Raw genomic sequence first — 12,603 nt, 5'->3', positions numbered from 1 at the left:
ATCAAACATAGCGCTAGCGCCCTCTGCAGGTGGGGGAGAGGAGTAGGTGCTTTAAGAATGATCGCGGAAGACCGCAGGGGGAGCTCAGGCAATTCTCGCCGAGGCAGAAGCCTTTGGACTACAACTTCCAGCAGCCACCAGGAGCCCCAGGGCTTGATGGGAACAGTAACCCGTGACGTGTTACGTCCCTGCCCTGTCCCTCCGTGGGTCGCCCGCGAAGTCTGATCCGGGATGCGGAGGTCCAATGGAAAGGTGTGCCCAAATCCCGCGAGAACAGGTGGCTCGTAGCGACCGAACTGGTTGAAGAGCGCCGTGCTTTCTAACGTTGCTGTTCCGCAGTTTTCCTGGCCTTCTGCCCCCTCCCGGGGGAAGAAGGTAGGCACTGGTGGGTTTCTCCAGTTCTGCATCCCGATCCGTGCGAACTTTGAAGCGGTCTCGGCCGTTCCGCGGGCCCGGCAGCTGGTAGCCGGCGGGAAGAGGACTGCCTGGCCGCGGCCAATGTCTGCCGTGCTTCCTCTGCAGTATGAAGACACCGGAGGCGCCACTGTTAGCTCCGGACTGCCTTCCTTCAGACCGGGCCCCAGCTCCAGCCCCTCTCTCTCCTCAGGCTTCCCCGATGGATAAAAATACGGACCCTGAACTGATGCCACCGACACCCGATGGCGATGATCCGCCCCGGGTGTCCCCAGATCCCATGGCTGTCTCAGCTGTGTCCCAGGAGCTGGAGGAGGGGGACCCAGCTTCTCCATCCATTCCCCTGGAAACAGGGTTTGGTATTCCTAGTGGGTTGAGCCCTCGAGTCGAAGAGCAGGAACTTTCTGAAAATGTGAGCCTTCCTGCAGAAGAAACGAACAGGCCAGAGTTGGGGCCCGGAGAAGACGTGGAAGGTGTGTCTGAGGAACCTGCTCCAGAGGATGAGGGATACACGTAAGTGGTGATAGCAGGTGGCTCAGGAATCTGTGGAGATTGGAAGTGTGAGATATACCTTATCCGCCAGTCCTCAGCCCCACTTCTCCAGGCCCATTTTCACTTTGCTTTGGTGAACCCAGGTTTGTTGTTCCCCCATCTTCCTTCCAGCGTCTGGAACTACAGCTTCTCCCAGGTACCTCGGTTTCTCAGCGGTTCCTGGTCAGAGTTCAGCACCCAACCTGAGAACTTCTTGAAAGGCTGTAAGTGGTAAGTAAGCATAATGGGGCAGGGAGATAATCACGCTCAGTATTTCCACCTTAAAACACCCCAGTTATCTGGGAGAAGGATCCACCATGGTGGGAGAAGGAGTAAGAATTCCTCTGGATTGAGTTTAAATTTCATTTATGATTGTGTGTCTTCTACTTCCTCAAGGTCTTGGGGGTGCTTACCTATACCAGAGGTCAGCTCAGCCCTAGTCCTACACGTGGAAAATACAGGTCTGTCCAGCTTTCTAACTCCTTCCTACTCCTAGGGCCCCTGATGGTTCCTGCATCTTGACCAATAGTGCTGATAACATCCTGCGGATTTATAACCTGCCCCCAGAGCTGTACAATGAGGGGGAGCAGCTGGAATATGCAGAAATGGTAAGGGTAGGGGCTAACTCTGCCCCTTCATCAGACTCTGCGCGTTTAATTCCTTCCTGTAGATGGAGAAAGTACAGTCCACATGTTTCCTGTGCACAGGCAGGACATTTCACCATGCGGTTCCACAGGTAGCATTTTCTACTCTGAATTCTGAAGTCATTTAAAGAGGTGTTTATCCTTTTTTAGTTAAGAATATGTGTTTTCCATAAAAGAGTAGTGGATTTCTCACTACTCTTGGTTTGTTTTTGTTTTTGTTTTTGCGGTGCGCGGGCCTCTCACTGCCGTGGCCTCTCCCGTTGCGGAGCACAGGCTCCGGACGCGCAGGCTCAGCGGCCATGGCTCACGGGCCCAGCCGCTCCACGGCATGTGGGATCCTCCCGGACCGGGGCACGAACCCCTGTCCCCTGCATCGGCAGGTGGGCTCTCAACCACCGCGCCACCAGGGAAGCCCCACTACTCTTGGTTTTAATTGACTTACAGGTATTTATGGAATGACTACCAGTGTGTCACTTACTGTGTTTGGTGTTGGGATAAAGTAACGAATGTGACAGATGAAGAGCTGCTTTGCTTTCTTGTATGGGACATAGACAACAAACGTAAACCAATAAATAATCAAGTTCATTACAGATAATAATAAATGCTACGAAGGAAATCAACAGAATGAGGAGAGACTAACTAGAGGATGCCGCTTTAGATGAAATGGTCGGTCAGGGAGGGGCTCTCTGAAAAAGAGACATTTGAGCTGAGACCTGAAGGATGATGAGATCAGTCATGTGAAGAGCTGTAGAAAGAGCGTTCCAGGAAGAGGCAAAGATGCTACAAAGACCCAGAGCTGGGGAAGAGCTTTGTGTGTTCAAGGAACAGAAAGAAAGCCAGTGTGCCTGGACCAAGGCCAGTGAGGGGGAAAGTGTGGTGAGGGTGGAGAGGTGGCTGGCAGCCACATCTTGTCAGATCTTGTGGGTAGGGCATTTGGAGTGTTTTTGGGGAAGCCGTGGGAGAGATTTTAAAAGAGAAGAGCAAAATGATGGCTGAATTTTATTAGAGAATAGATTGCGAGTGGGCAAGAGTGGAGACTCGTTAGGAGGCGTTTATCATGGTCCAGGCGAGAAATGATGTTGGCTTGTGCTAGGGTGGTATCAGGCAAGATAGATGTGGGTGGATTTGAAGTATATTTCATAGGACTTGAAAGTCAATTGGGTGGATTGGGGTACAGTTTACTCAGAGGATATGAAGAGGTATTGGGACAGAAGTCAATGGTTTTTAGGAACTTTATATTTTTAAAAAATAAATTTATTTACTATAAATAAATTTATTTATTTATTTATTTTTGGCTGTGTTGGGTCTTCGTTGCTGTGCGCGGGCTTTTCTCTAGTTGCGGTGAGTGAGGGCTACTCTTCAGTGTGGTGGCTTCTCTTGTTGCGGAGCACAGGCTCTAGGCACACATGCTTCAGTAGTTGCGGCTCGTGGGCTCTAGAGTGCAGGCTCAGTAGTTGTGGCGCACGGGCTTAGTTGCTCCGCGGCATGTGGAATCGTCCCAGACCAGGGCTCGAACCCGTGTCTCCTGCACTGGCAGGCGGATTCTTAACCACTGTACCACCAGGGAAGTCTGGGCTTTTAGGTACTTTAAATGTGAAATGTAAAGCTAAGGAGAGACTTTGAGAAGGGCGCTAGGGATATACTTTGGAAGCGGGAGAGCATGTCGATGGTATCTTGTGTCTTGAGAACAGAGTCAATCTCAAGGGAGAGTGTAGATGGAGAAGAAGGCTGAAGCAGAGCCCGGAACACTCCAGCACATGGAGGTGGGTGCAGGAGAAATTATAAAGTGGAGGCAAAGAGTTATGTCTCATGCTGTTGAGAGTGAGGGCAAATTTAGAGAATGACCCAAGAAGACATAGTGACCTTGACGAGAGCACTTTCAGAGAAGTGCTGGAGGCAGAAGGTAATTAGGGTAGGAGGAAGAGAGAATTCTTTGGAAGTGTTTTCTTGTGAAAGGGAGCTGAGAAACGGAATGGTGACCGGAGGGAATGTGGGGCTAAAGAAAAATGAACAAGATGCTTCTGTGAGGTCAGAATTACCCCGGAAGAGAGGGAGGAATTGCTGCTGTTGTTGGGGATGGTGACGAAGTCCCTGCGTGGCTGGGTGAAGACAGGATCCAGAGCACATTGAAGGACTAGACTGACAGGCGCAGAACCCTTCCTTGCCGTGGAAAGAAAGGCAGAGGATGCGTTCAGAGGCAGCTGTTTGGTCGTGGGAAGATTTGGGTGTCTCTGTCTCTTGGCTTCTCAGTGAAGCCTAAAGGGGATGTTATCAGCTGAAGTCAGAGGGTTGTGGGGAGAGAGCAGAAGGTGTGAGATGATCGGTCCTGGGGAGAAGAAAATCAGAACTACCAAGGAATGCTTGGCGTGGAGTAGCATTGCTATTCTTTGCTCAATGCCCACTAGAAATTTGCTGTCAACCATGTAAAGTAAGACCAGTTAGCATGGTTGTGCATCTTTCCCCAGTAAGTTGACTGTAGTTTCTTTGTTTGTAAAATGAGGATGATAATAATAGCACCCACCTCATAGAGTTGTGGCGAGGATTAAAAGAATTAGGGTAGGACTTCCCTGGCAGTCCAGTGTTTCAGACTCCATGCTTCCACTGCAGGAGGCACGGGTTGGATCCCTGGTGGGGGAACTAAGATCCTGCACGCTGTGTGGCACGGCCGAAAAAACAAAAGAATTAGGGTAAAGTGCTTAAAGGAGTACCTGGCGTGTAGTCAGTGTTCAGTACATGCTAGCAGTCCTTGGTGTTCGTTGGATGCAAGCATGGACTGGAAGGAATAGGAGGTCTGGCTGGGGTTTGCCAGGAGAGAAAGACCCGGGGTGTTTCGAGAGTGTCTGCAGGGGTACTTCGAGAGTGTCTGCAGGGGTACACCTGTTGTGCTCGACCAGAGTGTAAAGTGGGTAAGAAAATGGATTGTGAATGGGTTTCTGATGAAGCTGAGCAATTGTGGTGGAAATGGCAGAGCAAGGGAGCTGGGTGGGTTGGAGATGGTGGTCAGAGATTGCGGTGATGACTCGACTGTGGGAGTGGGTCCCTGGTGTAGAGTGAGGGCCGCAGCTGTGCGTGCTAAGGGAGTCAAGGAATGGCAGAGGCCAGGGTGTTGGGTGTTTTTATTCATTCTTTCATTGATTCATTCATTCAACAAGTTTTCATTGAGCGCATTCTATGTGCCGGGCCTGTTTTAGCTGCTAGGGGTCAGTTAGGAACAAAACAGACAGAAGTCTGTGTCTTTGTGAAGCTTCTATTCTAGTGTGAGAAAGAGGCAATAAAGAAATAACACAGTGAAATATATACCTGACAAGTACCACGGAGAACGATAAAGCAGAGAGGAGGACTGGGGGAATTCACTGCAATTTTAAAAAAGGAGGTTGGGGGCGTTCCCTGGCAGTCCAGTGGTTAGGATTTGGTGCTTTCACTGCCATGGCCCCGGGTTCAATCCCTGGTCGGGGAACTAAGATCCTGCAAACCATGCGGTGCAGCCAAAAATAAAAAGGGAGGTCGGGGAAGCCTTCACTCTTCAGGTGACATTTGAGCAGAGATCTGAGGGAGTCAGGGAGTGAACCAACGTGATATTTTGGGGAAGAATATGCTGGGCAGAGAGAACTGCAAGCTCAAAGTCCTGGTGGAAGTGCATGTCACCAAGAGTAACAGTATTTGTGGGGAGTGAGAGACTGAACCGGGAGATGAAAGTCTCAGTGAATGAGGGAGGGAGACAAAAACAGGGAGCTAGTGTGATGGCAGGAACTGCAGAGGAGGTGGAGTTTGGGGAGGTGAAAAGATTTGGAAATGACAGTAGGGAGCAAGGTTGACACCCACCCACCTCCTGTCCTTGATGTTTGTACTGAGGAGGGGAGTGAGAATGAAAGACATTTCAGCCTGAGAAAGCCACAGCGTCGGGCAGGTCCAGGTGGGTGGACAGGGCATTCCGAGAAGATGCAAAATAAGGGAGTTTGAAGATTCTAGAGTGGGAATTTCAGAGGCCAAGGGGTAAGGATTTGGGGGGCAGGGAGGAGTGTGGGATTGGGGCCGATCAGGGAGTGTGTTGAGCAGCGAGCAGGTGGTGGTGAGACCCAGAAGCCTGGGACTTCTTTAGTGCCTGAGGTTCGTGGGAGTGCGGGTCTTGATGGTGAAAGAAGGGTGCGTTCCGGGGATGGTCCTGAACGCCTGCCTAACCTGCATCTCTGTGAGATCGGAGGCTGCAGACATGTGAATTCTGTGTGCAAGCTGTAAGGCACTCCTAGCCCTGGTTCCTGGAACAGAAACCAGTGGTGTCCAGAAACCAGGGCTGGGTGGGCGTGGCACAGCCAGCCTGAAAGAGTTCAGGAGTAGGGATAGTTAGAGGAGACTGGAAATGTGAGAGGTCGAATATTTATTGTACACATTCATCTGAGAGAAATGAGAATGTTAAAAAGGGAAAAAGGTGGGAATTCCCTGGCGGTCCAGTGGTTAGGGATCGGTGCTCTCACTGCCGAGGGCCTAGGTTCAGTCCCTGGTCAGGGAACTAAGATCCCACAGGCTGCGTGGTGTGGCTGAAAAAAAAAGGGAAAAAAGTCATTGTTACCTACCCGTCTACAAGATTCAGCCCTTTAAGTTTTTCTACATTCTTTCTAAGCTCTGTCCAAGTACTGGAGCTCTCTGTGTGGTTGTAACTCTTTGGTAGATGGTTTTGTACACTGTTTTTTCTTTTAACAATCATATCGTAAATGTTTTTCACGGTGCTCCAGTGTTCATAGTTATGTTTAATGGTGTATGTTATTTCATTGACTGCCTATGATAGTTTTCTTACCTGTTCACCTGTTTTGGACTTTTGGGTTGTTTCCAGGATTTTTATATCATAAATTATTTTTCAGTGAACATCTCCATGTGTTTTGATGGAGATTCAGAGAATCAGAAATTTTACAAGTAAGAAACACCCTAGGTCAGAGAGAATCAATATCTTTTTTTTATGTCTTGTGATACAGATAGTCAATTTGTTTTTGAAAGCTTTTTGTGCTGCTTATTCTTTTTTTTATTATTATTATTGCTGTTGGCAATATGAGTGTACCAATTCTATCATAGCCTAAATACCTAAATGCTCGTTAGGCATTTTCCTTTTTTTTTTTTTTTTTTTTTTTTTGGGGTACGGGGCCCTCTCCTGGTGGGGGGGCACAGATTATTATTGCTGTTGGCAATATGAGTGTACCAATTCTATCATAGCCTAAATACCTAAATGCTCGTTAGGCATTTTCCTTTTTTTTTTTTTTTTTTTTTTTTGCGGTACGTGGGCCTCTCACTGTTGCGGAGCACAGGCTCCGGACACGCAGGCTCAGCATCCATGGCTCACGGGCCCAGCCGCTCCGCAGCACGTGGGATCTTCCCGGACCGGGGCACGAACCCGTGTCCCCTGCGTCGGCAGGCGGACTCTCAACCACTGCGCCACCAGGGAAGCCCAACATTTTCATTTTTAATGTCTGAAAGTTTAGTATGGAAATGGACAACATTTGTATAGGTGGGGAAATTGGGGGAGGATATTTTGGGGTATTTTCGTACATCTGTGTACTGCTTCTTCCCACCAGTTTCCCAATTCCTCCTCTCCCTTCTCCACCTTTTCACAGAGCTTTCTGGAACTCCTATTTCTAACTCCCCACTTCTTCCCTGAGTACTCTCTGTACCCCGTGGCTCTTGCCTGAGGCTTTCCCTTTCCTGTACCCTCTCTGGGAGAGACTGTGCATCCTCCGTGCCCTACATATGTCAGGTTGGGGAGGGAGTGTCCTCATTCCCAAATGCTATATCCAGACAATTGCTCTTTCGCTTTGTAAAAACTTTTCCTTTGATGCTTATGCTGTCTGATTCTCCCTAACTCACCGAGGACATTGGCACCTCATAGCCTTCCTTTGCACCCCAAGTCCTTCCACCATCTTGGTGACCTCAGGTATCCAAACCAGAAGCCAGGGTCTCCTCCTTTAATCTTCCTTTTCCCTAACCCCCACGTCCAATTAATTACCAAATCCCGTCAAGTTCTCATGATCTTCCTAATCTATCCACTTAACTTGACCGCCTCTGTTTTAATTCAAGGTGCTATTATTTGGGGCCTTATGTTATTGGAACGGTCTTCTGTTTCCATTTTCCCATTAAAACATTTGACTGCTGATTGTACACTAGGTGTTGGGGCAAGAGTGGTGAGCAAGACAGACATGATTCCTGCCGTCTCAGATGGGTACGCTGTAGCGTGGAGGGCACAGAGGGCTCTTGGAACGTGGAGCAGGGCATCTGGCTCAGCTCGAGGGGTTGGGGAGGCTTCCCAGTGGAGGAAGTGTGTAAGAGACCCAAAGGATGAATAGGATTCAACCAGGAAGAGTCGCTGGGGGAAGTGAAGGCAGACTATTCCAGACTTGGAGACTAGTGTGCGTGAAAGTGTGTAGTTCAGGAGTGTAGGGAGTTGGCACCTTCTAGGAACTGAGAGTCAGGATGATGGGATGTGGAGCTATTACAGGAGTGAATACAGGGATGAGGGATGAGCCTGGAAAGGTGGGTATGGGGTAGACGCCTGGTAAGGAAAGGCTTCATAGGAGATTGGGTTTTATACCGAGGGTTTTGGGGAGGCATTGCAATGTTTTAAGCAGGAGAGTGACGCTGTACAGGATTCCAGGGGCCTCAGTGTGGCTTCAGGGTGGAGAATGGAGGGGCAGATTGGAGTGTGGGGTGCAGGGAGGCTGGGGGAACGTGTAGAAATGCTAGCAAGAAGGCAGTAGCTTCATGTGGGATTGAAGGCAAGGGGACAGGTTCAAGCGAACCTAGGAGGTGCAGTTGGCAAGCTCTGGCCTCGGGTTGGACCAGGAGAGGAAAGGGAGTGAAGGGTAGTAGTAGTCAAGGTGCTCAGATTTCAGGCTTGAGAACTGGGTGGGGAGCCCAGGAGCAGCAGGTTCACAGGCGGCAGAGGCTGGGTCAGTTCCAGACAAACTGAGTTTGAGGACCCTGTGGGGTGCCCCAGTGGAGCTTTCCACCAGGCAGTCGGATGCAAGGGTTCAGGGTGAAGTGGGCCCTGCATTCACGGCTGGGTGACATCACCCCGAGGGCCAAAGAGGTGACGTCACCCCGCCAAAGGACTGGTATCCAACTGATGTAAAGATTTCCTTCAAGTCAGTAAGAAAAAAACAACAACCTAGGAGAAAACTGAGCAAAAACTATGAAAAGGTGCCCTTAAACACAAAAATGTCTAACTTCACTGGTTAGACGTTGAGAAACGCCAGTTTATATCGTAATGAAATACCATTTCACAGCCTTCAAATTGAGAAAAATTTGGGCTTCCCTGGTGGTGCGGTGGTTGAGAGTCCGCCTGCCGATGCAGGGGACACGGGTTCGTGCCCCGGTCCGGGAGGATCCCACGTGCCGCGGAGCGGCTGGGCCCGTGAGCCGTGGCCGCTGAGCCTGCGCGTCCGGAGCCCGTGCTCCGCAACGGAAGAGGCCACAACAGTGAGAGGCCCGCGTACCGCAAAAAAAAAAAAAAAAAAAAAAAAAAAAAAATTGAGAAAAATTTGAAAGTCTGACAACACCAAGAGGATGCAGAGCAACAGGCGCTCGTACACGCTGCTGGGGGGAGAGTAAATCTGGATGAGCACTTTGGGAAAAACGTGACATGATCTAGTAGAGCTGGCAGAGCACAGACTGTAGAGCCCAGTGATTCCCTCTTCAGCAGAAACTGCAGAGAAACCCTCCCACACGGGTACCAGAATGTTAACAGCACACTAGCCAGAAATTGGGAAAACACCAGTGACTGTCAGTAGAGAGGGGTGGGTGAGTGGAGCGCTGTACAGCAGGGAAGATGCATGAATTTGAGCTCAGTGTGTCACCGTAATCTCACAATCACGGTGGGATGCATACAGCTTCCTACCATTCATATTAAGTTTAACAGCACGCAAGACCATGGTATATATTGTTTTTTTCTCTGTCTGAATGTATTCCTAAAGAAATACACGAGAGTGATAGATTCAGGATGGTGTTTACCTCTGAGGGACAGTTTCACCGGGAAGAGGTTTTAACTGTTTGGTAAAATATTTTGTTTCTTAAGCTACGTGGAGGACTCACAGTGTTTGTTTGGCTTTGTTTTAGTACTTCGTTGCTTGTTTGAACTGTTCAGTAATTTTTTTTGGAGGATCAAATGGCGCCTGGTAGGCACTCGGTAGATATTTGTATCATTGGTTCTTTGTTTCTGGGTTGGGATATTACTTGTTTCTTCCTCTCTAAGTGTTGAAAAAGCAAAAGGGTAAATCTGCATGGCTTTTGGTGGCCCAAGTCTGATGTTAAAGTCTGAGCTAAACCTTGAACTTTGAGATCAAGATCCTGTTCTTCATATTTACCCCGTCTGCCTTCTCCTGCCTGGTTAAGTGCCCACAGAGCATCTCCCTCTGCCATAAAACTGCTAGATTTCCAAGTGGGCCTCCTTTTCCCGCCAGTGACCCAGGCATCCCCGCATCTCTGTCCAGGCTCCTGTCCTTCGAATGGTGGAAGGTGACACCATCTATGATTACTGCTGGTATTCTCTGATGTCTTCAGCCCAACCAGACACCTCCTAGTAAGTGATGTCTTTCGCCTCCCCTCCCGGCCCCCGCCCCCCATTTCAAGGGGACCCTCCACTGAGAGAGTCAGGGGCTGCCAGGGGTCTCTGGAGGAGGAAAGCTTGCTGTGCCCTTCAGATGTGAGCTGAGAGGGCCGGTCAGTTGGCTTCCTCCCCTTCCTTTGACAGCACTGGGGCCTCAGTGTCCGTGTCTCTCTCAGCGTGGCCAGCAGCAGCCGGGAGAACCCGATTCACATCTGGGATGCCTTCACTGGAGAGCTCCGGGCTTCCTTTCGCTCCTACAACCACCTGGTAGGGACTTCCTCGCCCAGCCTCAGGGCTCGTCCTGGCCCAGCTCTCCTTCCTTGAGAACGGCTGAGGCTCTTTGCTAGGCCTATTTCCAGCCCTTTCCCGCCCCCAGGACGAGCTGACGGCAGCCCATTCGCTCTGCTTCTCCCCGGATGGCTCCCAGCTCTTCTGTGGCTTCAACCGGACCGTGCGTATCTTCTCCACGTCCCGGCCTGGCCGCGACTGTGAGGTCCGAGCCACGTTTGGTAAGCAGTCTGCGCCTCCGAGGGAGGAGGAGAGAAAAGGGCCCAGCCACTTGCAGATGGGCCTTGTGTGAGCCAGGGGGTCACGTGCAGGGGTGAGGCGGGGGTCACATCATCCTCAGTACAGACCTGTGGGGCAGGTTGGGCCCAGTGGGCTGGGAAGAAAACAGACTCAGGGAGGGGACGAAACTTTACCTCTGGGTAAAGAGCTGGTTCACTCCTGAGCCCCCTGCCCTGTACCTTTTGGTCTCCAAAATCTTGGTATCTCCAGGAAACTGGAGGTAAAGCTGATTCCCTTTTCCTATAAGCTTTCAGCTTTCCAGCCCTTCAAGGAAAAACAGGTTTGAGAGGGAAGAAGTGGGGCTTGGGCCTTTAGGTCCTTTGCAGGGGATAGAAGGATCTAGGGAGCATCAGAGGTCTTCATCCTGCTTAAAACAAACGGGGTGGGGGAGGCACTGAGTCCAGCACATGGGCTGTGGGACAGGAGACAGAGGTGCGCCTCTGATTAGCGTGGTTAATGCCAGGTGCTCTTGCTCTCTCCCCGACTTTGTTCCTTCCCTTTCTAGCAAAAAAACAGGGCCAGAGCGGCATCATCTCCTGCATAGCCTTCAGTCCAACCCAGCCCCTCTATGCCTGTGGCTCCTACGGGCGCTCCCTGGGTCTGTACACCTGGGATGATGGCTCCCCTCTTGCCTTGCTGGGAGGGCACCAAGGGGGCATCACCCACCTCTGTTTCCACCCCGATGGGAATCGCTTCTTTTCAGGAGCCCGTAAGGTAGGGATCATGTTCTGAGATCCCAAAGCAGGGGGGTAAAAGGCAGGAGTGGGGAATGTAGTCTGTGCTGTGTTGGGAGATGGGCATGGGAAGAAAAAAATCAACCCAGCTAAAGGAGTGCTTGTAAAACTGGAGGGAAGCAGGCATGTGCTGGGAGTGGGGGAGTGGAGGGTGGAAACGATTCTAGGCTCCTGTTCTTTGTCCTTAGGATGCCGAGCTTCTGTGCTGGGATCTCCGGCAGCCTGGGCGTCCACTGTGGTCCCTGAGTCGTGAAGTGACCACCAATCAGCGCATCTACTTTGATCTGGACCCGTGAGTGACTGTGGGTCCTTCCTGCCCAGGGTCTTGATGCGCCCAGGGATGCCAGAGCCCACCTGTAGGGTCCCAGCCCCTGACCATGAAGGTTCCTGCCCCAGGTGATGACTGCATGCCAGCAAGCCCTTCCTCTCTTCCCCAGGAGCGGGCAGTTCCTAGTGAGCGGCAGCACTAGTGGGGCTGTCTCTGTGTGGGACACCGGTGGGGCTGGGCACGAGGGGAAGCCAGAGCCAGTGCTGAGTTTCCTGCCCCAGAAGGACTGCACCAATGGAGTGAGGTCATAAGTTAATTCTACAGATTTGGGGGCTTGGGTTGGGGAGAAAGGTAAATCCCTGAGGGAGCAAGCATCCTGGCTCATGGTGCTGAGCGGCGCCGCCCATCTCTCCCTACAGCCTGCACCCTAGTCTGCCTCTGCTGGCCACTGGCTCCGGTCAGCGTGTGTTTCCGGAGCCCACGGAGAGTGGGGACGAGGGGGAGGAGGAGGTGGACCTTCCCCTGCTCTCCATGCGCCACGTCCACCTTGAATGTCAGCTTCAGCTCTGGTGGTGTGGGGGCTGCCCGGATACCAGTGTCCCTGATGCTCACCAGGACGAGAAGGGACAGGGAGGGACAGAGGGAGGTGGGCGTGAGTTTATATAAAAAGGTTTTATATGATATTAGAGTCTTTGTGTCTGTTTGGGGAGGCGGATGATGGAGGTGGGGCCGGGAGGGGCACCAGTGGGCTCCCTGGTCCAGCAGCAGTGGGGACTGGCATATTGTTCCTGAAACCAGGGTTGAGAGGTGGGACTAGGCGGGAACCAATGGGGCTGCTGAGCTTGGTGTGAAGTCAAGTAA

General features: G+C 51.2%; 1 protein-coding gene across 1 annotated transcript; it reads left to right on the top strand.

Moving 5' to 3' along the window:
• Positions 1-244: 244 nt before the first annotated feature.
• Positions 245-12,425, top strand: WRAP53 (WD repeat containing antisense to TP53). The gene is made up of 10 exons (XM_007100636.4): positions 245-927; positions 1,078-1,176; positions 1,442-1,553; positions 10,058-10,146; positions 10,350-10,440; positions 10,550-10,682; positions 11,246-11,454; positions 11,663-11,766; positions 11,912-12,046; positions 12,162-12,425. Exons 1-10 carry the CDS (start codon positions 524-526, stop codon positions 12,406-12,408), a joined length of 1,623 nt encoding a protein of 540 aa, XP_007100698.1. The 5' UTR covers positions 245-523; the 3' UTR covers positions 12,409-12,425.
• The last annotated feature ends 178 nt before the right edge of the window (positions 12,426-12,603 follow it).

This window comes from Physeter macrocephalus, unplaced genomic scaffold (genome assembly GCF_002837175.3).
Source record: "Physeter macrocephalus isolate SW-GA unplaced genomic scaffold, ASM283717v5 random_8, whole genome shotgun sequence".
In the NCBI taxonomy this organism is placed as follows: domain Eukaryota; kingdom Metazoa; phylum Chordata; class Mammalia; order Artiodactyla; family Physeteridae; genus Physeter; species Physeter macrocephalus.
This window is presented reverse-complemented; position numbering and strand designations above follow the sequence as displayed.